We start from the raw sequence: 26,160 nt of genomic DNA on the forward strand, positions 1-26,160 counted from the left end.
ATATAACTCTTATTATATAATGGATCGAAATGGAATAATAGAACTCTCGATCGTGGGACAAAGAGAGTATTATTTTCTGTACTTCACTCCTGACTTTATTAATTATGTATTAAAAATCTGTATCATTCCAAATATTCATATTTTTCTCTAACAGCCTCATACATATTATTATAAAAAAAATTAAAACAGAATAACGTGACCTTACCTGATCCTTCGAAATATGTAAATATTTGCCGTATCATAATACTGTAAATGTAATGTCTAGACTATTACAAGTGATAAAATAATGTTGAGATTTAGAGTGTCCACTATGGGAGCGGCTCGGCGGTCGCCGAAGAGGGGTGTGGGGCGAGGCGGGAGGCGCGGCGGTCATAGTGGCTGGGGTGGCCGCCGCGCCTGAGGACGGGGGAGGGGGGCGGAAACGGCTTCGCCGCGTGCGGGGCGAGGACGCGGCTGGTGGGGGTGAGGCGCGCCTATAGGCGCGGCGGTCATAGTGACCGCAGCTTCCGGCGCGGCGGTCGACGCATGCAAAATTTTTTATTTTTAAAATGAAAATTGATTATAAAATTTGGGGGCTATTGGAGGTGTCCACTATAGTGGCGGAAATAGAATTTTGGGACTATGGACAAAAATCCGGGGTTATGGACAAAAAACTGGGGCGGGGCTATTGGGCGTGTCCACCTTATAGTGGACACCCTTACAAGTGATAAATTTATTTTTACGAGGCACACTTTGATAGCCAACTGTCCAAATTTACCTTCATTCGCGGTGGCGTGGCTCCGTAGCGCCGCCGCAACTCGCTGCGCTGTCCACTATAAATATAATATGGAGTCAAACACAGAAGCACAGCTGGCTGGCACTTTTGTCTGAATATAAAATCGAGCAGATGCTTAAATACAGCAACGACAATGTTACACGTGCAATCATGCTCTTTTTTATAGTCGCTATAATGGTTTAAGTGTCGCAATCGTGTTAATTCCTCTCTTTTCAATTTGATTCGTCTATAAATTATACGAAATTTTTTTATACAGAAAAACGAACATAAATGATCCTAAATTTTAAATCAAATGGACCAATTTTATTTAATCTGATTTATTTAAATTGATTTTATTGCAAGCTATGTTAGTATTTCTTTACTAAATTGACCGAATCATATAAAAGAATCTTAAGATTTTGCTTCACACATTCGCTACACTAAAAAAAAGAATATCACATAAGGTCTCCAAAGTCATGAGTTTGCTTATTTTGCATGTTCTTTGCTCCTTTATTTTTTCTTCTTATCTCTTCTCATTATTTATCTGTCCCAATTTAAATAAGTACTCATTTTTCATTATTTAAGGAGATAGCAGCAAATCTAAAACAATCAGATAAGAACAACTGTTGTCTTGTTTTCAAACTAAAAGCATCTTTTACATTATTTAATAGCAGTAAACAACTTCTTCAATGCAAATTAAAACAATAGATGCCCGATCCTTTACCTATATATACAGATTTTTAAAAATAATTTAGTATTGTACACTTGACTTAGATGCCTTTACCATATTTAAATATAACTTAATTTTGATGAGTATGATTAAAATTAATTATTCACTCGAAATGTGTCTAAATACGTGTGAAACTTGACTTATATAATACCGATATCGTATATAGATATGAAGATTAAAAACGAGTACCATTTTCATTTATATTGAGATTCTTTTATTCTTTTCCATTTTTAGTTTTAAATCAAAGGCATTAATTTAATCATTATCTACTCTTTTACTTTTTGCCAATATGAATACAAGTTCATGTTCATCTAGTGCGATGTATCATGTGATTGTAATTAGGCATAGTTTGCCATTTTGCAGATGAGTTGGAGTTGGCATTTGGTCTTTCTTATCTTCAACTTCAAAGTCTTTTTTTTTTTTTTGCTTTATATGGATTTACTGTCTAATTTACTATTCATACATTTTAAATTATTTTAGTAAATTCTTACTTAATTGATCTAATGAATTTGTTAAATTATAGTACATTATCACCTAATTTTTCTAAAATAATTACTCCATCAGTCCGCGAATAGGAGTCTATTTTACTATTTTGATCTGTATGAAATCTCGGTCCATTTTTACCAAATTACATACTGTTCATTTTGATCCGTATGAAATCTCGGTTCATTTTGCCACCTCAGCTAAGAACATTAATGGTAAACATGAATGACATACCAACTTATCTGATGAGCACTTAATATCACCTTAAAATTAATGAAAAAAAAAATATTTTTGGATGAAAGGAACACAAAGAATAAAAATGGCAAGAGAGAGAGAGAAAACAAGTAGTGCTAATATTCATAATGTTGGCAGCCAAAAAGATTAAAAAGAATTAAAAAATTCATTTTGAAGGTAACAAAGGAGTAGTATTTTTCATGTAGTAATATTTTACCGCAATCTTAACTAAATCTTTATTTTCACATTGCGTAATCTTCACTTATTTAAAATAATTTACATTATATATTAATAAACACTATTACTTCAATATTAAAATATAGAAATAATCAATTTATCTATTATAACCACATACTAATAATCAATTTCTCTATTGTAACCACGTAGTAATAAACTTGTAATATACCGATTAACTCGACTAAACTTGTTTGACCAATATTGATTATAAAATAGATTTAATCATATGTTATAGTTATATAAGTAAATTAAATAACTAAATTTATTACATTATATTTATTTTTTTAAAGATAATACTATTGTTTATTGAATATTTTACGACTTTAGAAATTAGAATTTTACTTGCAAAGATTGATGCTTATTTGTAGAGTATGTTAATTCATACGAATCGTATTGATCCAAACCCAAACCCAAATAATGAAATAACAATAGTAATTATTACAAATATGATATTTCAACATTTTAACGATTAATAAAATATGATATTTCAACATTTAGTCATCATATTCTGATGACTAAATCAACCGTTAATAAATTTAATTTAGATTTAAATCACTATTAAAATTACATATATCAACAATAATCCAATAATATATATCTACATTCATGATTGTATTGTTACAATTAAATTACTAATAATTAAATTTAATACCACAGTCCACAAGTTATCATGCTAGTAATATTGTTCGATTACATGTATAACCGAATAATTTGTGATAGTATTATGCAATTATTTTCTATTGTGTCATGACACTATATTTAGAACTAAATAATTAGTAGTAAATATAATAATGATGTCAGTAATAATTAAATAAAAATAATATTAGCCAAAATTATTACTCTATTTACCTAGTTTTATTGGAGAAAAAAATTGTGCCCTTAACAGAAAGACGTAACAAACACGATTACTCGAATGTGCCTAAATTCATTACCTAATCAGTAATTTGAACAGGGCAGAATCAGAATCAATATCTCATTCACTACTACATAAATAACAATTAACAACCTAGAAAAGGGAAATAAATATAAGAAAAATCTTTAATTCGTTTCAATTCTTATTAACAAACTTGTTTATGAATTAATTTCCAAAGCTACGCGTTTATATTATATAGTGAGATCACACAAAAACAAAATAGAGCTAAATAAGGATAGAGTGAGTAAATAAAATAGTGTAGCGTGTCACACCGGCCGTCGATTCGCCACATCTGTACGGCTCAGATGTTTTGCAATTCAAAAGCAACTGCGCCTTTTGTCATCACCTTCTCCACCATTATTTAATAATTTATACGCTTCTCCTTTCCTTATAAATTAATGGAAACCCTCCAAAAATCAAACAAATCCTCACAGCCACTGCGTGAAGAGATTCCCTTTTCTGGCTCTGCTGCGACCATGGCATCTTCTTCCTCTTCCTCCTCTGCCGCTTCAATTCCATCTCCGCCCAAGGACGCCGCGATTAAAATCAACGGCCTCTATCAAGCTGGCGGAGAAACGGTTGCTGCTAGAAATGAGGCTTCCGGAGCTAACCGAATGTGGAGGGATTCAAGCTACGATTTCTCGAACGACGCCGTGATGAGAACCGCCTCCAGCTCCAAGGAGTTCGATTTCGTGACGGAGTCGCCGGTGTCGCAGCACTCTCCGCTCTCCAAAATCCCGGAGAGCCCCGCCGCCAACGCCTACGGCCAGCTCACGCCGCGAGATGTCCGCGTCTCCTTCAACGAGACGGTTGAGAACCAGCGCGACGAGGTGCTTCACTGCTCCTCCAACAACTCATTCCGCCGAAAATCCAGCCTTATGAGAACTAAAACAAAGTCGCGGCTGCTAGATCTGCCGGAGGATAATCCGACGAGATCGCAAATGCTGAGAGCAGCGGGGAAATCGCAGCTGCTCGGAAAAGGAGCGACGAGCGAGATCGACGAGGACGACCCGTTCCTAGAGGAGGATTTACCTGAGCATTACAAAAAAATGAAGTTCAACATTCTCTCTGTTTTGCAATTGGTGAGTCTGATCATCATCATCGCGGCTTTAGTATGTAGCTTAACAATTGAACTCTTCAAAAGGAAGAAACTCTTTCAATTAGATCTATGGAAGTGGGAATTGATGGTTTTGGTGCTCATCTCCGGCAGATTGGTGTCTGGTTGGGCGATTCGGATCGTGGTGTTCTGCATCGAGCGCAATTTCCTCCTGCGGAAACGCGTTCTGTATTTTGTCTACGGATTGAGAAACGCAGTTCAGAATTGTGTGTGGTTAGCGCTAGTGTTGATTGCATGGCAGTGTATCTTCGACAGGAAGGTCAAGAGGGTGACAAACAGCAGCATTTTGCCCTACGTGACCAAAGTTTGGGTGTGTTTGTTGGTTGGGACATTGTTCTGGCTGCTCAAAACTCTGCTGGTGAAGGTTCTAGCTTCGTCGTTTCACGTGAGCACTTTCTTCGACCGGATTCAGGAGTCGTTGTTCAATCAGTATGTGATCCAGACACTGTCGGGGCCACCATTGATCGAGCTTGAGCTGGAGCAGGAAGAAGAGGAGAGGGTGATAATTGAGGTGCAGAAGCTTCAAAGTGCCGGGGCGACTATTCCGCCCGAACTCAAGGCCAATATGTTTCCGAAGAGTGGGAGACAAATAGGCACTCCGATGACAGGTGGTGGCGCCAAGAGCCCCGCGTTTTCTAAAGTTCTGGCCAAGGAGGAGGAGGAGCATAATGGTATAACCATTGATCACCTCCACAGGTTGAATCAGAAGAATATATCTGCTTGGAACATGAAGAGGCTGACCAACATAGTGAGGAAAGGCGTGCTCTCAACTCTCGATGAGAAGATTCAAGGCTCCACCACTGATGACGAGGCATCCGTGCATATCACAAGCGAAAACCAGGCTAAGATTGCTGCCAAGAAGATCTTCTTCAATGTTGCCAAGCCAGGATCAAAGTCAGTTTCTAATTATTTACATTTGGTGTTTAATAACTTCAAGATTATACCACATTGCTACATAAGTCATATTATTTCTGTGATTAGATATATTTACCTGGAGGATCTAATGCGTTTCATGCGGGAGGATGAGGTGCTAAAGACTATCCGTCTCTTCGAAGATGAGGTGCAAAAGGGAATCAGCAAACGCGCTCTTAAAAATTGGGTGGTGAGCAATGTTGTCTACTTATTAAGGTTTTACCTGTCTTTGTTTCATCTGTTATTGTTAAGCCTAAACTGAAGTATATATAGGCTTAGAACTTGTTTCAGTTGACATGGGAAAAGTGCAACTTTTGTGTGAGAAAATATACACTTGGTTGAATTTGTTGTTTGTAGTGGAAAAGCTGTATTATGTCTGGACCAGTGTATGTTGCTTAGTAGCAGCATGTGAGCATTGACCAATTTAGTCTTGACAATCCTAGAAGTCATCATATTATATGGTGCTACTTTTTTTCCAAAGTTTTTATTTAAGGTTCAAAGCTTTTATTTAAGGTTCAAAGCTTTTTTACTTTTGGTCTCATGGTCTGCAACCAACGTTGAATGGTTTTAGAGATATTGAAACGTGGAGTGAAAGTACATGTGTTGAGGATGGATCTCTTTGATTACAGGTGAATGCATTTCGGGAGCGGAGAGCTCTTGCTTTATCGCTAAATGACACAAAAACTGCGGTCGACAAACTGCACCACATGCTCAACGTTCTAGTGGCGATTCTCATTGTTGTCATCTGGCTTCTCATACTCAAAGTTGCAACGACTCAGTTCTTCATCTTCTTGAGCTCCCAACTCCTTTTGGTGGTGTTCATGTTCGGGAACACATGCAAGACAACATTCGAAGCAATCGTCTTTCTATTTGTGATGCACCCATTTGATGTAGGCGACCGTGTTGAAGTTGATGGAATTCAAGTAAGTTTTTCGAACATGCCATGCCACATGCTTTTGTTGCTCTATCTGATTTTCTGTATGACCATGATTTCTCATTCCTACTGGTGTGTGAAAATTTTCAGATGATTGTTGAAGAAATGAACATATTGACAACAGTTTTCCTAAAGTTTGACAACCACAAAATCTATTATCCAAATAGTGTGTTATCCACAAAGCCAATCTACAACTACTACCGCAGTCCGGATATGGGAGATGCAATCGATTTTAGCATCCACATTTCCACTCCAAGCGAGAAGATTGCAACGATGAAGGAAAGGATAGCAAGGTATGAAATGATGGCATTGTTTGTTTCATTTCTCTCTCTCTATATATATCCTAATCATAGAGATTTAAATTGAGGTGCAATGGTGGTAGGTATGTTGATAACCGGAGCGATCACTGGTATCCTGCACCGCTGATCGTGATGAGAGACATGGAGGACATGAACAGGTTGAAGTTCTCGGTGTGGCTATCGCACAAGATGAACTTTCAAGATATGGGTGAGAGATGGACAAGGAGATCACTTCTTGTAGAGGAAATGGTTAAGATCTTCAGGGAGCTAGATATCGAGTACCGGATGCTGCCTCTCGATGTGAACGTACGCAACATGCCGCCGCCTATAAGTTCGACTAGAGTACCATCTAACTGGAATGCTATTTCGGCTTGATTTATAGTAGTAATATACATGTGGAGAGCAGAGCAGAGCAGAGCAGAAGTGGATGCAAGAGATGAAACAGAAGCTGAATTATATTTATAATTTGGATACTGCTATTTCTTGTACAGTTTTCTATGTCCATCTTTCTTGAATGGAGTCCATTTTTACTAATGAATAATCTATGAATGAATTTTTTGAGAATTATGATGGGTGACATAAATATCAAGCTTTTTATTAACAAAAAAATTGATGAAATACTTTCAGAGTCTTCTAATCTTTTGGCCAACTAGAGGCCCGAAAGTATTTCGGCATTTCCTATGAATTTTATATTCACCGTGATTGTATTTATTGATTTATCAATTGATATAAATGTATACATTCTAGATCGAGTGTTGCTAAAGAATGTAATTACCTAATTCATAATACTACTCTTCTTCATCCTTCTTTTTGCTATTTATTGTGTAATTGTCTATATTTATTTGTTACTTGAGCTTTGACAAGGCTTAGTTACTATACCGAACCATCTTATTTTTATGCAGTTAGTTGAAGAGAATAATTTTTCACTAGTGGTTGGATTGATTTTCAAAGTATATATAACTATTATTTATTGCTTCATCTAACTTTGAATGCATAATTCATTACTATTAATTTTACAAATAATTATAAGCCTGAGGAATGAGTGAAACTCATAGTAACTCATGTCTCATGGTATTAAGAGTGTCTACTATAAGGCGGACACTCCAATAGCCCCGCCCCATTTTTTATCCACAACCCCAATTTTTTTGTCCATAGCTTCAAAAATTTGTTTCCACCACTATGGTGGACACTTCCTTCCAATAGCCCCAAAATTTTATAACCAATTATAATCAATTATAACAAAAAACGTGTATTAAAAAAAATTCCTTCTTCCTTCTTTCTTCCTTCTCCCTTCATCTCTCAAAAAATTGTCGAAAATTTAAAAAAAAAATCAAGGGGGCGGCCGGCGCGCCGACCGCCGCCCCACTATAGATAGCCCCGCCTATGGCCCCGCCTCGGACCGGCGCATCCTCGCCCTGCTTTCGCCGAATGGCCGTCCGCCCCCCGTTTCTCGTCCGCCCCGGGGCGGACGTCGCCTACACTATGGTTCGCCCCGCGACCGCCCCAACCCGCGGCTATCCATAGTGGATACCCTAATGTACAAATGAAACTCCACCTCAAATACAAAAATAATTTATTAACATATTGTTTGGATTATTTATTTTGTGTATGGATTGATTAATTATGGGGTGTGATAAATTGAAAGGATCAATCATGAATCAAATGAAACAAAATAAAATTCTCAAAAATACAAAAATTAAGAATAAATAACAGTAGAGAACATTGATAATAAAAAGTGAAATTAAAAGAGGAATAAATGATAGTACCTCATCCAAATGGTTCACAATTGAACACATTGCAGCAAATTCTGGGAAATTCAGGTTTATGGGGGAGTTTACACTAAATATTACGTAAATGTACCCATTTTGTTATCTATTCCACAAATGGGAAAAACGCCAACCACATTGGCGTTTTTATTAGTAAATACGCCAACGTCATTGGCGTGTTTTAAGGTAAATACGCCAACGATGATGGCGTTTTTTACTTGTGCCGTATTTTGGGTGTATGCTCTCGGATTGTAATTACGATAAAACACGCCAACTTGGTTGGCGTGTATAAATAAAAAAACGCCTTTATAAATGGCGTGTTATCTTTGTTGAAACGCCGAACATATTGGCGTTTTTCTAAAAGACGCCAACCCGAGTGGCGTATTTACTTAATCATTAAAAACGCCAACCTGAGTGGCGTGTTTAATCAGACTGCTATACCAGGCGTTCCTCCCCCAAATCGCGAAAACCTCACAACACACAGCCTTCGCGATTTCTCCAGCTGCGCGCCTTCTCTCCGTGATTTCGGCCTACATTCATCAATCGGTGCTATTCTCCCCCAAATTCATCTATTTTATTCGGTTAGTATACTTACCTTTTACATTATTATAGTAATTGGTGGATAGCTAGGGTTTGTAATGAGTTGTGAATTGAGTAGAAATATTATGCATTTTGGATTGGTTGAATGATATTATTGTTGATTATTATGTTGGATTGTGTTGGGTTTAAGTTAATTTGTGTATAAATTTGATTATAAACCTAAACCCTAGGGTTTTTATAGCTAAAAAATTGGGCAAATTGTTTTGATTTATGTGGGTTTTGGTTGATGTATGTTGATTAGTTTAGATTGTTAAATTTGTTTATATTGTTAGGTTTGTCAAATTGAAATTGGACAAATTGAAAATGTTAGGTTAGGCAAAATTGAAATTGGTAGGTTGGGCGAATTGTTAATTGAAATTGTTAATTTTGTGTAGGTGAATTGGTTTATGATTTTGAATGTGCAATGTTGTGTAACTTGCTTATTTGATGTTGGTGTTCAATTTTGTGATATTGGATTAAATTGTATCTAATTATTGAAATGGTTTATGGTTGGTTATTGTTGAATTTGGTTTATGAAATTGGATTAAATGTTATGGTTGGTTATTGTTGAATTTGAATTATGTAGGTAAATTATGGCATCATCTTCAACCTCTCGTCGTCGGCTTGCATGTGGTCCTGCGGATCCATCTGTATTATATTTTCAGAGACAACACGTCTCTAACAACATATGGGCAGGAGTTCCATCCGAAGATGTACGCTGCCGACGATTTGAAGGAAAAATTTGGGATGTTCCCATCCAGCAATATGTCTTGGCAATAGTGGACCAGATGGGGTTTGGGGGTATGTTAAGGTGTGGTAAACCAAAAGAAATTGACCACCATCTTATCACAGCTCTGATTGAACGTTGGAGGCCAGAGACTCACACGTTTCACTTTCCAGTCGGTGAAGCGACTGTGACACTGGAAGACGTGGAGGTCTTATGGGGCCTGAAAGTTGATGGAGAGGCTCTGACAGCTTACATCCCCCCGACGGACGCGGGATATTGGACGGACAGGTGTATGGATTTTCTAGGATTCATACCGGAAGCATCCGAGTTGAAGGAAATGGCTTTTAAGCAGACGAGCTTATCGCGCCAATTGAGGATTGAGCTGTCTGATGACCACGAACACTACATATATGCTCAGCGGGCTCGTATCTATTGTCTGCTATTACTTGGTGGTCTGATGATCCCCAACGCATCCGGAAATAAAATTCCGTTCTTCTACCTACACTTTTTCATGGATATAGAACGGTGTTCTACATATAGCTGGGGTGGGGCGACGCTTGCTTGCTTGTACCACAATTTGTGTGAAGCGGCCGTTGGTAAGAGGACGGATGTAGGGGGAGCCTTAACTCTATTACAACTTTGGGCTTGGGAGAGAATCCCAAATATTAGACCGAGGATGCTAGATCCCGTGCATACAGACTATCTACCATGTGCAAGCGCGTAAGTTGTTCATTAATTGCGTTTTTAAACTTAATGTTCATCAATTTTCGTGTTCTTCGCTCATAATTTAAATTTTTTAGATGGAATGGCCCGGCGTCATATGTAAAAGCACCCGGACATTGTATTGAAAATTTCCGAGATCAGTTCTCCATGATGCATCCTAATCAGGTACTTCATATATTTATAAAATGTTTTTGGTTTTTTGTTTTTTGTTTTTATGGAAATTATTTTGAAAAATTTGTATCACATGTAGTTTATTTGGAGGCCTTATCTCCACCGGGAGTTGCCGGAAAGTTGTGATGCCGGTCGTCCTATATGGATGTCGATCACAACGCTTATTTGTTGGAATCTGGCTGAGCCACACCTGCCACACCGAGTGTTGCGCCAATTCGGGATTGTCCAACCGTATATCCCGGATCTCCCCCGGTTCCACGGTTCTGATTTTTTGTAACAGGATCGCCGTGGAAAATCTGGTCGGAATTGGGTTCAATGGCACGCCAATTATATACAGGAGTGGGACAACAGACACTTTACGATATGGACTGATCTGGAGGACAGTACTGAGCCTGTTGCAACGGAAGAATATATGAATTGGTTTCGCCAGATCACTGTGGTGTATTTATCCAAACCCGGCGTGCATGCTGAACAGGGATTCCACGAAACGGCATCTTCTCATAACTTTACGGTACATTATTTATACTTAACTAAACCCTGATTACTTATTTAAATTCATATTATGATATGTACTAACTTTGAAAAATTGTAGGTGGAGACGCTTCACAATATACGCCACTTTCTAAGTGGCCGAGCTGCGACAGGACATTTCTGTCCGGATATGGAAACCATTTCGAGGATGGTTGAAGAAGGACTGCAGATATCCGGGGAGCCTCAGCTGATGGACTACCCTCCTTCGCAGCGCTCTGCAATGGACGTGGACGTACCCATAAGGCAAAAGGCAAAACGACGAACCAAGCAGAAAACCACCCGCGGAGAGTCGTCATCTCAGTTCGTACACAACTCCGATGACGATTTTGAGGAACCACCTCCGCCGAGCTCTGCACTTCGAGGCCGTCATTCTATTAGCCATACCGGTGGTACCGGAGAAGATATTGGCCTCAGTGATGTCCCCGTTTCTCCACCGCGGTCGTCTGTGCAGGAGGATCTTGAGAACGCTGTTGTTCAAGATACTCCTCCCTCAAGGATCCCTAGATCTACATCCACTATTGGGAAGGGGATACGGCGTCTGTTTATGCGGAAACGTCGTGACGATTGAACTAATTTGAACTCTTGATATTACTGTAATTTGATATTGATTTGAACTCATTGAATTTAAGTCTTTATGATTAAGTCTTTGGATGTCTGAATTATAAATTTCCTAGTTGAAATGTAAACAGGCAAATAAAGAGATATTGGCGTATCTGTGAAAATTTGGTATGGTAAGTCTTTCTGAACAAAAACGCCAACGGGAATGGCGTGTTATCTAAAAACGCCAATGACATTGGCGTTTCTAAGTTAGAATAAATTTTGCTCGTTTTTTTCCACGAAGTTTCTGAACAAAAACGCCAACGGGAATGGCGTGTTATCTAAAAACGCCAATGTGGTTGGCGTTTCTAAGTTAGAAGAAATTTTGCTCGTTTTTTCCACGAGGAATGCGGCCATTCTGAATAAAGACGCCATTCCCGTTGGCGTTTTTAGCCAAAATACGCCAATATCGTTGGCGTTTTTTGATAGAAACACGCCATTTTAATTGGCGTCTCTTTAAAAACGCCACTCACATAGGCGTTTTTAAAGAAGAAACGCTACCGTTTTTAATCATTTCATCCAGCTCCTTTTTTAACTATTTTCATTTCATCCAACTCATTATGTAACTACAAATATTACCCAATACATGAGTCCAAATATTGCTAAATACAGAAATCCAATATTACACAATGCATATGTTCAATTGTCTCGCCTTTTCCGCGTAAAAAAGCTACGGATCCCCTTCCCAATTCTGGCGGTTGAGAGTCTAGACGGAGGAGTCTCTCGCACAATGACATTCTCTAAATCAACCCCAAAATATTCGTCTCGCACAGAAGACCGAGGTGGAGAATGTGGGACATCACTGAGACCGATGTGTTCGCCTGTACCACCAGTGTGGCTGACAGAATCACGACCTCGAACTGCAGATCTTGGTGGAGGTGGTGGAGGCATAAAATCGTGATCGACATCATCAGTGTGACTGACAGAATGACGACCTCGAACTGCATATCTTGGTGGAGGTGGAGGCAAAAAATCGTCTGCGGCATCATCTATCAACTGAGTATCCATCAACTGAGTATCCATCCTTGGTGGAGGTGGAGGCATAAAATCGTCAGCAGCATCATCTTCCAACTGAGTATCCATCCTTGAAAGAGCATTCGGGCAGTTGCGCCTGTCGTGACCTGGTTGACGGCAATGTTTACATCGGCGTCGGGCTCGTGGCTGGTCAGCTTCACGGACATCCATCTGATTAGGAATCCTAGTAGTACGGTATCGACCGCGACTTTTAGGCATTAACTGAGCTCGTGAACATCGCAAAGTCCATTCAGGCACGGCCCAATAATCTTGGTGTCTGGGTGGATTGAACACCGTAGAATATTGGTGTACCCAAACACTTGTGCGGTATACGGGATCAACAAGCGACAGCATGTTGTCGTTTCTAAAACGTGCAACTGCCGCTGCATGTGAACATGGAAGTCTCCACATCTGCCACTTTTGACATTTGCAGTGCGAGTCCAAGTACTTTACCTTCCACTTATTATCGCCCTTTCCACCAATTCGACGCTTTGTTCGAACCACATAATGCCCTGCAATTGTGTTGGGTGCTCTCACATTATGTAATTGACCTTTTGCATCATTTTTGCACACCTTTTCATGCGCCCACGGGGTCAGTGGTGTGGCACACTGTGTTGATGCAATTGACCGGTCATTGAACCATTCTATTGTCCTCCAGAATATCATATCAATGCAAGCTTTAATTGGGAGTTGTCTTGCGCCTCTCAACACATTGTTGTATGATTCCACCATATTAGTGGTCACCTCACCCCATCTTTTGTGTTTGTCATAAGCCAGATTCCATTTTTCTAACTCCACGGCATCAAGGTACTGCAAAGCCTCGGTGTTGACGTTTCGAAGTAAACGACGTCTGATCTTAAACTTGCGCTTCTTGGTAGCAATACCAATTTTCCAAACAAGTCTTTTGACCATGATACCTTTATGATTCTGCAAAACATTCTTTCTAACATGTACCAAGCAAAATCTGTGATGACCCACATTGGGTTCTTCTTTCCATATGGGAGAATTCATTGCATCTATGATTCCCACATGCCTATCAGATATGACACATATTTCATTCTTTGCTACATGAAGTCTAATGCGTTCCATAAACCAATTCCAACTTTCTTTGGTTTCCTCATCAACAATGGCATATGCAACAGGCAAACATTTCTTATTAGCATCAAATCCAACGGCAATAAGAATTTTACCTCTACATCGTCCACGTAGATGAGTTCCATCAACCGTTAAAACTGGTTTGCATAGTTGAAAAGCCTCCACAGCTGGTCCAAAAGCCCAGAATACGTACTTGAATACCTTGTTCATACCATTGCTTAATATGTCATCGTGCAACCATTCCACAATTGTGCCAGGATTTTGTCTTTGCATTTCATTCAAATAAGCTGGTAACACTTTGAACGACCACTCCCATCCACCGTATACAAGCTCAATCGCTGTCCTCCGAGCATACCATGCTTTCTTGTAACTAACTTTGACATGAAATCTATTTTCAATATCCGCCACAATTGCTTTTACCTTGTAGCAAGGATCGTTTTCTATCTGATGGCGAACACTCAACGCTATCATACCCGACGAAAGATTAGCGTGGCCATTATAGTTACGATCCCCCATGCAAGTATGAGCAGTGCTGAACACTCTAATTTGCCAGTGTTCATCATGCTTCCTCAGTGTTGCTCGGCACTCCCACAAACATGGCGGTAAGGACTTATCTTTCGGATTTCCTTGTGGCCACTTACATACTGCATGCCATCTCTTTCCTTTACTTTCAACAACTGTATATTGTCGGATTTTTTCCAAATGCCAATGAGTCACAGCTGCCTTCAATTCCAACTTCGTTCTAAATTTAGTATGCAAACCGACATTGGTAGGATCTTTTTCACTCCAATAATGCACACTGGGATCATCACGCTCAAAGTTTTTTGGATCAAAACTATCATATGGACCTGGTAAGGTGCGAAAGTAGTAGATTCCAGGCTGTGGGAACTGTGGAACTACTCTTCCTCCAACTGCCCTTCCACCAACTGATGTTTCTCCAACTGCTGTTTCTCCAAGTGGAATGGATGGTCTTGAAGCAACAAATTGTTCATCATCCGACGGATCACCATCCGAGTCTGTACTAACCGGGTCGGAATCTTCAGAATAATAAGGTGATTGTGGATCAAGAAAGTCGGCTTTATCAGGACCTATTATGTCATCAACCACATCACAATTGTCACGTTCCCCTAAATGCACGCCTCCAGCTTCAAAATCTTGTGCTGCAGCTAAATATGGTTCTTGGGCTCTCGTAGACGTACCAACATCAAAATCTTGTGTTGCAGCAAAATATGGTTCTTGGGCTCTCGTAGACGTACCAGCATCATAACTTATGACATGATGACTATGATGTTGAGTAATTGCCGAATACTCAACATATAATTCAATTACACCTCCAATAACCATACTCTCACTAAACATTAGTTGCATGCATACTTCTTCTAGTTGAACACCTATAAACGTGACTCCGGATCCAAAGCATATAGTACGTTTCCATATTATTTGAATATTGTTTTCATATATGCTTATCCCCATCCTTTCACAAATTTTTTCCACAAGTTCATCGTACGAAATTGTTTCATCCAACATAATGAATCCTTTAGCAAAAGGAGGATCATACGAAATAACTGCTCCGGGAATTATCTTTCCACCCCAATATAAATTGACACACCACGTCATACTATCTGCAATAATGTAAAACACAAATCAATATGTATTATTTTTACATTCATCATTATGTAGAGTCAGCCAAACACTTGACAAAATAATTCTATTAAATACACTACAATATATATTATCATAACAATCCATTAAATATTGGTAACAAAATTAGGTCACAACAATCCATCAAAATATTTCTATTAAAATATATAATATCATAATAATCCATCAAAATATTAGTGTGCCCATAACAATTGGTCAAACTATTATATTAATTACACTACAATATATATTATCACAACAATCAATCAAATATTCAAAGACTAATGTTTAGAAGAATGGGTCAAAAATTTGATATACTAACCGATTAGAAGGACTAATGTTTGGAAGAATTAGCCAAATTCAAAATATCCACGCTTAAATCCACCACCGGGTCGACCCGAGCGAAAGGTTTTTCCGCCTTGGGAAGGGTTTTCGCGTTTTGGGGAGGGAAAGTGTTTAGGGTCGCGATGTTGGGGGAGATCTGATAAGTGTATGGCTCAACAGAAACACGCCAACGGGAATGGCGTTTTTAACTTAAACACGCCATCCACATTGGCGTTTCTAATAATTAAACACGCCAACTATATTGGCGTTTTACTCTAAAACACGCCAATAAAGTTGGCGTTTTTTATATGGCTGTATTTGGCGGAAATACACCTTAAAATACGATGCGATGATAACACGCCAATGACGTTGGCGTATTTACTAATAAAAACGCCAATGTGGTTGGCGTTTTTCCCATTTGTGGAATAGATAACAAAATGGGTACATTTACGTAATATTTAGTGTAAACTCCCCCATAAACCCGAATTTCCCGCAAATTCTCAACTGCACAATGGCGGCGCCGGTGAAGTTGTACGGCCCTCCCTTCTCCACCGCCGTGGCAAGGGTTATGGTCACTCTCCTCGAGAAAGATGTCCCCTTTCAGCTCCTTCCTGTTAACATGGCCAAAGGTGAACACAAGAAGCCCGATTACCTCAAAATTCAGGTCTCTTTTTTTTGGAAATTACTCCTAATTTTGCCACAATCTCTTTCCTCTTTGCTCAGCTAACAGAATATGGTTGTATTTTCTTGATTTGTTGCAGCCATTTGGACAAGTACCAGCATTTCAAGATGAGGGCGTTACTATCTTTGGTAACATTATTCCCCTCTCTCTGCTTTTGCAATTCTATTCTTCTCACTGTTTTAGGTTTTATCTGTATTGCTCGCATTGTATAAAACTGATGGCTAGCTTCGATTAGAGAGGAATGTTAAGATGATAATGCATTTTACTTTATACTATAGGGCTTATTGATCCCTAAAATCACAAACTTTGGCCGAAATTTTGTATTTCTGACGAACTTAAAAATTTATGCATTGTAGTGAATTTCCCACGTTTAGAAATTTCGGCAAAATTCAGAGATTTTACAACTATAGTAACACACAAAGCAGCGTCTTTCAACTACATGATCTGAATTAGGATCTTGATTTGTTGTTTCTCATGCCATTTGATTAACCAGAATCCCGAGCCATCTCAAGATACGTTTGTGACAAATACGCAAACCAAGGAAACAGAGGACTCTTTGGAACAAATCCTTTAGAGAAGGCATCAATTGATCAATGGCTAGAGGCTGAAGGGCAGAACTTCAATCCACCGAGCTCCATCCTCGTCTTCCAACTAACCTTTGCCCCGAGGATGAAGATCAAGCAAGACGAGAATTTGATCGAGCAGAACGAAGCTAAGCTTGCCAGCGTGCTGGATGTGTACGACAGAAGGTTGAACGAGAGTAAGTACTTGGCTGGCGATGACTTCACGCTTGCGGATCTTTCGCACCTGCCCAATGCGCAGTACCTGAATGGGACCGATGATGGGGAGCTCTTCAGGTCAAGGAAGAACGTCGAGAGGTGGTGGGGTGAGGTTTCAAGCCGAGAGTCATGGAAGAAGGTTCTTGAGATGCAGAGTCCACCAGCTCCAAAAAAGGCTTGAAAGGTTGATTTTTTATGATGCTTTTGCTTAGGCCAAGTCTGAATGAGTGTTAATAAAGTGAGGCAATTCCTAAACTCTGTTTGAATCTTATTGTTGTTAGTCAAATCTTTTTATATTATGGATACTTTCCACATTTGAATCTTATTGTTGAATTTGACACAAAAAATAAATTGAAAAGTTTGTGTCAACTGATCTAGAACCTTTCCATGAAGATTGAAAAACAATGGAAAGAAGCCAATCTCACAAAATGAATGTCTTGATTGTAAAATATTGGTAGAAGTAGGCTTCAACAAGGTAAGGCTTGCCCCATCTTCAACCTCTCCTTGTACTCTTTCAATTCCTTCTGGTACCTTTCCTTATCCTTTAATCCATAGTTCTGGTAAACCTGTGCAAAAATTCAAGATTAGGATTGACAAAAAGTTGGGATTGTGTTTCAACATCACTTATACTCACTCATCACTCTGTCTTCAGGGGAGAGTTTGTTCCACGACTCGCCGATCATCTTCGTGAACTCTCTTTCCCTATTCGGGTAGAGAGATTTGAGGGCCGAGTGTTTCTCTGCGAACAAGAAGTTGTAGCCGCTCCTGTTGGGCTTTGGGCGGCCCGGATCACCCGACCTTCTCCTCCTTGTGCGGCGGCCTGGCTTATGAAGCACGGGAGCATAAGGTACGAGGGCATTGTGCGTTGGAGTGGCCGGGTGGTAGAGCACGCCATTGAGCGTCTCGTCCCCCAACTTCACTGAAACGAGGTAACCGCAGTCGAATTTGGCATCGATTGTTCCTACAGCCTGGAATGAAAGAGGGCCTGCACCAAATGTACATCTCTTTGTTGTCAAAATTGTAAATTAGGATGATCATATTTTCAACATGTTGTATTAGATGTAGGTATTTTCCACAACTATATCTTATGAAAAAGTGAATAGTTTATCTTAAATAACCATTAGAAGTGTAATTTTCGATGAACTGCATTTATGCTCCTAAAACATAACAAAAAAGAAGTAAATGAAACAAAGATGGAAAAGCAAATAAAGTGTGCATATTAATTACTTGAAGATAATTGGAATAAAGATTAGTGGAGCTCCTTCTCCTCTACTATATCATGAAAAAACAATCTCATTAATATACATTGTCTTCAAAAAAAAGTTGCCAATCAGAAATTAGATTGAATTATGAAATTGTCACATGTGATTGCGGAATTGAACAATAACGTTAGTGGCCGAAAAATTAAATGATGTGTGGTGGGTATTTTTCATTAACTTAGCACTTCAATTAATGTCACCCTAAATATCATAGGTCCAACATTTTCCTCTCTGGACAATATCCTACTTCAAATCTATTATCCCAAGGACCAAATATTTCATCAAAATGCATACTTATTTCATCATTAATGGTCGTCATATACTTTATCTTTTGAATTTTTGCATCCTGAACATTTCAACCCAGATCACAATTGGTCCTACACTAATAGTTCCGTCAGTTTTTAAACGGTTTTAATCTAATTTTGACGGTTTTTGCAGTCCAATTCAGATTAAAACCGTTTAAAAATCGGTCAAAATCGAGTTAAAACCGTTTAAAAATTGACAGAATTGTTAGTGTAGGACCAATTGTGATCCGAGTTGAAATGTTCAGGATGCAAAAATTCAAAAGATAAAGTATTATACCAAAATCGTAAAATGGGCATATATTCAGGACCAGTTTTGACCTTTTACTCTTTTAATATTAAAATTATGAATTTTAATATTTTCTTAATTTCTTGGTCCAATTTGAATGAAATTCTATTGAATTTGACATCCAAAAAAGGACAAAACCACATATGAATTGTAGGAGTATAAAATATGAAATCAAAATATTTCTGTCATGAAAACAATACTACTAGTAAAACTCATGATTTTTATGTCTGATTTATTGTTACAACACTAAAAAAAGGTAAGGATCTAAAAATCAAGACGCAATTAGTCATCTTGATTTTTTTAAAAAAAAATAATAAGAGCATCCACAATGGTGATGGCCCAACCCGCGTCCGTCCGCGCCGTCTCGCCGCCGCTGCGCTCGCGCCGTGCCAGCGAGCAGGACACGTGGCACCCGGCGATTGGACAACGGCATAGCCGTTGCCTTTGAATTTTTTTAATTAAAAATTGGTTTTTAATTAAAAAAACCGATTAAAAATAAAAAAAAAAATTCACTTCCCAAAAAAAATATATCCGTTTATTACCGTTTTTTACCACTTTTTAATTTTATTTTTATTTTTTTCCCCCAAAAATACACACTTTCATCTATAAATACCCCCACTTTCACACCCAAAAATTCACAACAAACTACACAATTCTCATCTTCATTCTCCCATATCCATTCTCATCTTCATTCTCCCATAACCATTTTCATCTTCATTCTCTCATACCCTACAACATAACAATGTCCGGCCAAGGCGATGACCACCCGCCCTCTCACGGTTGGAACCCCGAATGGTTCGGTTCACAACCGTTTCCTAGTCCGGAAACGGAATATTCGGCCCCTCCTCAAACCCAAGATTCGGGCGTTCCGGGTGGCTACCGGCCATACCCAATCGACGACCAAGGTGCCTCCGAAGGGCGATACGGGTGGACACCGGAGCCTAGGCCGACCGCCCCCTCCCAAACTCCGCATCCTCCTACTCGCGGTGTCCGCACACCGTACACTCCGGCGGAGATGGATAAATTATTCAAGGCGTACTTGGAAATCTCTGAAGATGCGGTGGTTGGCACGGACCAATCTGGCGATCACTTTTGGTGGCGCGTCTCTCGCCGGTACAATGAAAACCGGTCGCCGGGAACGATCGAGCGCAACGAGAGTACGGTGCGTAACTCCATCGGCCGAGCCAACGAAGAAATTGGCAAGTTCAATGGTTATTTCCTCCAGGAGACGCGGAATGCTGGGAGCGGCTGGAGCGAGGTCGACATCATCACTGCCGCGCTGAGCACCTACCAATCCATGAACGGCAAGTCGTTCAAGTACCTCAACGTTTGGCAGGACACGCGGATGCACCCGAAGTATATGGGAGGCGTAACATCCTCCTCTAGCGGCTCCTCCAAACGGTCAAGATCGGTATCCCTATCCGACGCCGGCTCCGAAGAAGTGGCTAGCCAACTCGCCGGAGCTAACTTGGGTAGCCCCGACGCCGGACCAAGTGGTTCCCGACGCCGACCGCAATGAAGGAAAAAGGCGGCGGCCGACCGCCGTCGCGCTGCGACTCCATCTGCCCCTGCTCCCTATGCGCCACCTCCACCCCCGAACAACTCGCTGTGGATGCTCTTAGGCCAACTCAATATGGCCGATAGGTCAACTATGACCCCCACGCAACTTCAAACGCACGAGACCATGCTATTGAGTCTCCAAACACAATTGGGGTTAGTGCCGCCGGATGAGTAGTCTTCCTCGGGTAATATTAGCCAATAATTATGTAATTTTTAATTTTTAGGAGTTTATTTTGTAATTTTTAATTTTTAGTATTTTAATTATGTAATTTTTAATTTTTAGGATTTTAATTATGTCTTTTTTATTTTATTTGTAATTTGTAATATTTATTGTGGTTTTTAATGAATTTTAATATTATGGAAATGTTTTTGTTTAATTGAATTTTAAATTGAATTGTGCTCGTCCTTGCGGAAGAGCACAGCTGTGGGTGTTGTGCTCTTGCCAGAGAGCAAGCATGAATAGTGGCGCCGGACCCACAACCGTACTCGCTGGCAAGAGCACGGTTGTGGATGCTCTAACAATTTAAGACGTAAAAGAAAGCGTCTTTAAATTAATGATAACTTAATTTAATCTTTTTCTTTTTAGTACGTTTCTATTTGCGTCATCTAATTATAGTACCAACAATAAATACGTTTTTTAAAGCATTGGTGTTATATTTAAAAACACAAATTAATATCTTTAAATGCATTAAAAAAATGTCCTTGATGAGTTAAAATGGACCTGTGTGATTGAGGATGGCGCCTTGAGTTCTAAAGAAATAGACTTGCTCGTAACCACGAAGAAGAGAGAAGTAGTGTTTCCTTAAAGCGTAGGAGGCGCTCGTTGTCGTCGGAGAGAAATCAAACACCGCGCTTATCTCTCTCCATTTTTTCTCCTCCACCACCTGCGCCAATATTTTTACATTATTCTTCTTTTCCCAAAAAAAGATAATCGGAAATTAATTAATTAATAAAACCTTGTGATAGCCGCCTCTTGTGGTAACTTGGAGATAGAGCAAATGCAGATTGAGCTCCTTCCCTCCGATCACAGGTACCCTTTTTCGAAAAATAACTAACACATGATGAGAATGGAAGAAAAATGGAAGAAAATGAGGAATTTATATATAACAAGTGTTATTATTTTTTTTACATAAATTTGGAGGCGAGTTCAAAATGGAAGCTTTGGAGGGTGTTGAAGAAGAGAGTTGGATCCTTAACGACGTCGTCGTGGGAGGCTAGGGGGACGGGGTATAGGCCCCCATCTGCGGCGGGGCTCAGTTTCTCCGGTGACATGCCGGAAAATCAACAAACTAGAAGAGTTAACCTAAATAATTTATATATACTTTTGTTTATTTTTACGAAAAATACTGCCTTAGGCCTGACAGAGGTGTTGGGATGGAGAGTGTAGAGAATGGTCAGTGATTAGTGATTACTTTAGAGCATCCACAATGACGGCGAGCGGACCGGCTAGCCAATCTCCAGCGCTCGCCGGTTCGCTCGCCGAACCATTGTAACCGGCGAGCGCCATTTCGGTAAAAAAATCGGCGAGCGCACGCCGATCCGCGAGCGCTAGCCGATGCGCTCGCCGCCATTGCAGGCTCCGGACCGGCGATCGAATTTTTTTTTAATGATATGGGCTACTACTTGGCGGATGGGATATACACTAGGTGGCCCGTCTTTGTGCAGACGATCAGATGCGTATCAGATGAGAGGAAGACCTACTTTGTGGAACGGCAGGAGTCGGCGCGCAAGGACGTGGAGCGCGCATTTGGTGTGCTCCAGTCTCGATGGGCTGCAATTAGGGGTCCAACACATTTGTGGCATATGGACTGCATTGCTGATATAATGTACGTCTGTATTATCATGCACAACACGATTGTCGAAGATGAAGATGTATAACTAACTAGTTGGGCCAACGACGATAATGAAGCCAGTCCAAGCGAAGGCATGCCCGCCCCCAACGTACGAAGGGGGGTCCCGCACTATGAAGCCGGCCTCCTCCAAGCACATGCCGACATGCGCCAAACGGATGCTCATATTCGATTCCAAAAGGATTTAATTGAAGAGTTGTGGGCGCAGAAGAATGCACGGCGTTAGTTTTTTTTTAATTATGTAATTTTTCTTAATGTACTTTTTTTGAATTTAAATAAAATTATTGGATTTTCCCGTATCTGCGTCGTAAATTTAATTCCGTATTTTGTGTGATTATCAATTATTTGTTTTATATAATTTTGAGTTATGTGGCTAGGCTATTGCTGGGCTATTTGCTTGTCCTGATGATGTGACATGAGGATTTTTAGTGCTAATGGTGTGATAGGAGGAGTTTGTGGCTGGGCTATGACCGGGCGAAAATCATTCTGGATGCTATTATCAAGTAGAATTGGTACACCAATCGAAGAAGAAATAGGAGATTTTGATCCTATTAATTCTTCAATGTTATTTTACGTGCGTCATTATATGCCTAAAAATCCACAACCACATATTGAATATTCTCCCCATTCAATAAAAGATAGCCATACTTATAGATGCACATGAAATTTAAGGAGATTTTTCTTTAATATATTAAAGAAATATAAAAATATACTAATAAAACTATATCGCTTTATTTTCGTTCTTAAAAAATTACTATCACTTATTTTCATTTTCGTTCATCCCTAATTTATTATATTTCACTCTTATCATTTTTGGTAATAGAGTCCCATTCTACTAACTTATTCTTAATTACTAGTATATTTTATTATGAGTTGTAATAGTGGACTATAGTGATATAAGTTGTAAATAAATTGATATATATAGGTAATAAGTTGGGGACAATTTTTCATAAATGAAATGCCCATATTTTTATAGAACGAACGAATATAAAAAATGCACATATTCTTATGAAACGGAAAGAACAAGATTTAATTATCACTATATTTTGCAATGCACGCAAGTTCATTACTACGAGTATTTGTATCTTGAGAGTATAAGAAACAAATCACACACATTTGTTTGGAAATGTAAGCATTTCAAAATATTTATAATTTTCATATTCGATATACTACCTTCGTTTCATAATAGTTGAGTCATTTTTGCATTTTGGTATGTTTCATAGTAGTGGAGTCATTTCTCATTTTAATAAAAGTCAATACATTTCTTCTCACCTACTTTTCCAACTATCTTACTTTATTCTCTCTACTTTTTCCTTTCTCTTACTTTATTATTTTTTTATTTAATACATTTGAGCATCCACAACCCTGGACTCATCCCAGGCTCAACTATTAAATTGCACTATTCACAACTTCAACCTATTGTACTCGTAAAAATTGAAAATGTTGAACAATTATAACACCAGAAGTTCATTTTTAATTCAAAAATAATAAATTATAAACTAAAAAAATTAAAAATTTGAACATAAAAAAATGCAAAAAAAAATTACTCTTCTTCTCGCCCCTCTTCTTCCTTACAAAATGCAAAAAAAATGCAAAAAAATGAGAAAATTGGGGGTCCGTTGCCCCTCTTCTTCCTCTTCCAAATGCCAAAAAAATGAGAAAATTGAGGCTTCGTCGCCCTCTTCTTCCGTTTTCTCCCTCTTCTTCCTCTTCCAAATTAAAAAGAAACCAGAAATTGGGGCCCGGGACCGGAAAAAGCTCACCTCCAACACCGGCCAAGGCGGACCCCGGGCGCGGCCCCGGGATGCGACTGCGTCACCGGGACCGTCCCAGGCCGGAAATTGGGGACCCAGTTGCGGTCCGGCCCGCTAGCGTTATGGATTCTCTTACACATCATTTTCTTAATCGTCGTGCCGAAAAGAAATGTTTCTACTACTATGGAACCGAGGAAGTATTATGTACTTTTTTATCATTAATATTATTCTAAATATGATTTTATTAAAATTTTAGTATATGTATTTTTTTTTGTTATTCTACAAATATTATTATTACTTGTATTTTAGTTACATATAAAAATAAAAGTCAAATAAAATTAGACCAATAAACCATACTAATTAACGAATTTACTATATTTTTCGCTATGAGCTGGGTTCCTAAACCTAAATTAATAAGATAAAATAATTAATTAAACAAACACATGGTAAATATATAAATTTAAATTAAACATAAAGTATAAAATTAAAACACTATTAAACATAAATCCGAAATAGGCTAATGGGCATTAAGCCCATTAGCCCATCCACCAAGTCTCCAACCCTATTCGTGTTCATACGATAAATTAAATCATGTTTAGGTTTAGGTAATGTTAGAGCATCCCCATACATGCTTTTGCAAAAGAGTATGAATCTGGGTTCAAATCTAAATTTTTTTCATTTTTAATTTCCTACTCTTCCGCAAGAGCATGCACTTACACTATTCAAAGATCACACCATTCTATTATTCAATTTAAATACTTCAATTACTAAAAATATTTCTACAATATTAAAATGCATTTAAAATACCCAAAATAATATTAGAAATTACTAAAAAATAAAAAATTATATAATTGATGAATCTTGTTGCTTCCTAATTGAAGACACAAGAACATGCTTATATATATAGGCTACAAAATTGTGAATTGCAACCATAAACGTAAACCTATCTATCTTAAGTAAAAATTGACATTTGATGAGAAAGATTGACTGATATCACTACTATTTGATGTAAAAAAAATAAAAAAAAGTTTTAAAAAACGGCTATATTTTTGGGAATCCGAAAATATTTTTTTTATTTTTCAAATTATTTTTTATTTTTTATGATTTTTTTTTTAAAAAATAAATAAATTTAATGGAATAAAAACACGTCCAATCGCGCATGGGCGAGATTGGGCATCACCTCCCAATGGAACGTTGGTGCTCTTCGGCAAGAGCACGTCCGTGCCGACGGCAAGAGCGGAGCGGCGAGCATAGTCGTGCTCTTGCCGACGACAAGGACTGTGCTCTTGCCCAAGAGCACCGTTGTGGATGCTCCCTCTCATATCCTTGTTTAATTTGGAAAATATAAATATCTACCAACCTCATAAAACTTAACTATATCTTGAAGACTTGAACTCCAATCCGAGAAAATATTCTGTGGTCAAGGTATACCACGTGGAAATATGACGTGGTATGTCCTCTTAATAATATTTTGACAAATAGACAAATACATTAGCCTCATCTCCAACTAGCATCAAACATGGCATTGCAAAATATGGAAATTTTGCATATTACATACTCCATCCGTTCCATAGTAATATAGTCATTTCATTTTCTGCACTCGTTTGGAAAAAAATGATAATAAATAGTTAAAGTGGAGAGAGAGTAAAGTAAGAGAAAGAATAATGTAGAGAAAAGTCTTATCTACAATATTCTCTCTCTTACTTTACTTTTTCTCCACTTTAACTATTTATAATTATTTTTTCAAAACGAGTGCGCAAAATGAAATGTGTATATTACTATAGAACGGAAAGAGTATATACTACATATAGCCATAAATACGCACATATGATATACATGTATACGCCATTCACATGATCTATTTTCTATGAACTTAAATTTTTCACATCGATTAAAAGTCATCA

The 26,160-nt window shown here is 38.6% G+C and overlaps 3 protein-coding genes across 3 annotated transcripts; 2 read left to right on the plus strand and 1 right to left on the minus strand.

The window, feature by feature from the left end:
• The first annotated feature begins 3,734 nt into the window (after positions 1-3,734).
• Positions 3,735-7,180, plus strand: LOC121779596 (mechanosensitive ion channel protein 8-like). The gene is made up of 5 exons (XM_042176937.1): positions 3,735-5,362; positions 5,450-5,570; positions 6,010-6,303; positions 6,405-6,607; positions 6,697-7,180. The coding sequence occupies exons 1-5, from the start codon at positions 3,750-3,752 to the stop codon at positions 6,986-6,988; spliced, it is 2,523 nt and encodes an 840-aa protein (XP_042032871.1). The 5' UTR covers positions 3,735-3,749; the 3' UTR covers positions 6,989-7,180.
• Positions 7,181-16,142: 8,962 nt separating this feature from the next.
• Positions 16,143-17,573, plus strand: LOC121778705 (glutathione S-transferase-like). Its single transcript, XM_042176110.1, has 3 exons — positions 16,143-16,445; positions 16,543-16,591; positions 16,957-17,573. Exons 1-3 carry the CDS (start codon positions 16,293-16,295, stop codon positions 17,421-17,423), a joined length of 669 nt encoding a protein of 222 aa, XP_042032044.1. The 5' UTR covers positions 16,143-16,292; the 3' UTR covers positions 17,424-17,573.
• A 134-nt stretch (positions 17,574-17,707) lies between these two features.
• LOC121778704 (high mobility group B protein 9-like) lies at positions 17,708-21,924 on the minus strand. Its single transcript, XM_042176109.1, has 5 exons — positions 21,782-21,924; positions 21,609-21,687; positions 21,374-21,536; positions 17,884-18,227; positions 17,708-17,808 (listed from the first exon to the last, which is right to left on the minus strand). Exons 1-5 carry the CDS (start codon positions 21,922-21,924, stop codon positions 17,710-17,712), a joined length of 828 nt encoding a protein of 275 aa, XP_042032043.1. The 3' UTR covers positions 17,708-17,709.
• Between the last annotated feature and the right edge of the window lie 4,236 nt (positions 21,925-26,160).

Source organism: Salvia splendens, chromosome 19, assembly GCF_004379255.2.
Source record: "Salvia splendens isolate huo1 chromosome 19, SspV2, whole genome shotgun sequence".
Classification (NCBI taxonomy): Eukaryota; Viridiplantae; Streptophyta; class Magnoliopsida; order Lamiales; family Lamiaceae; genus Salvia; species Salvia splendens.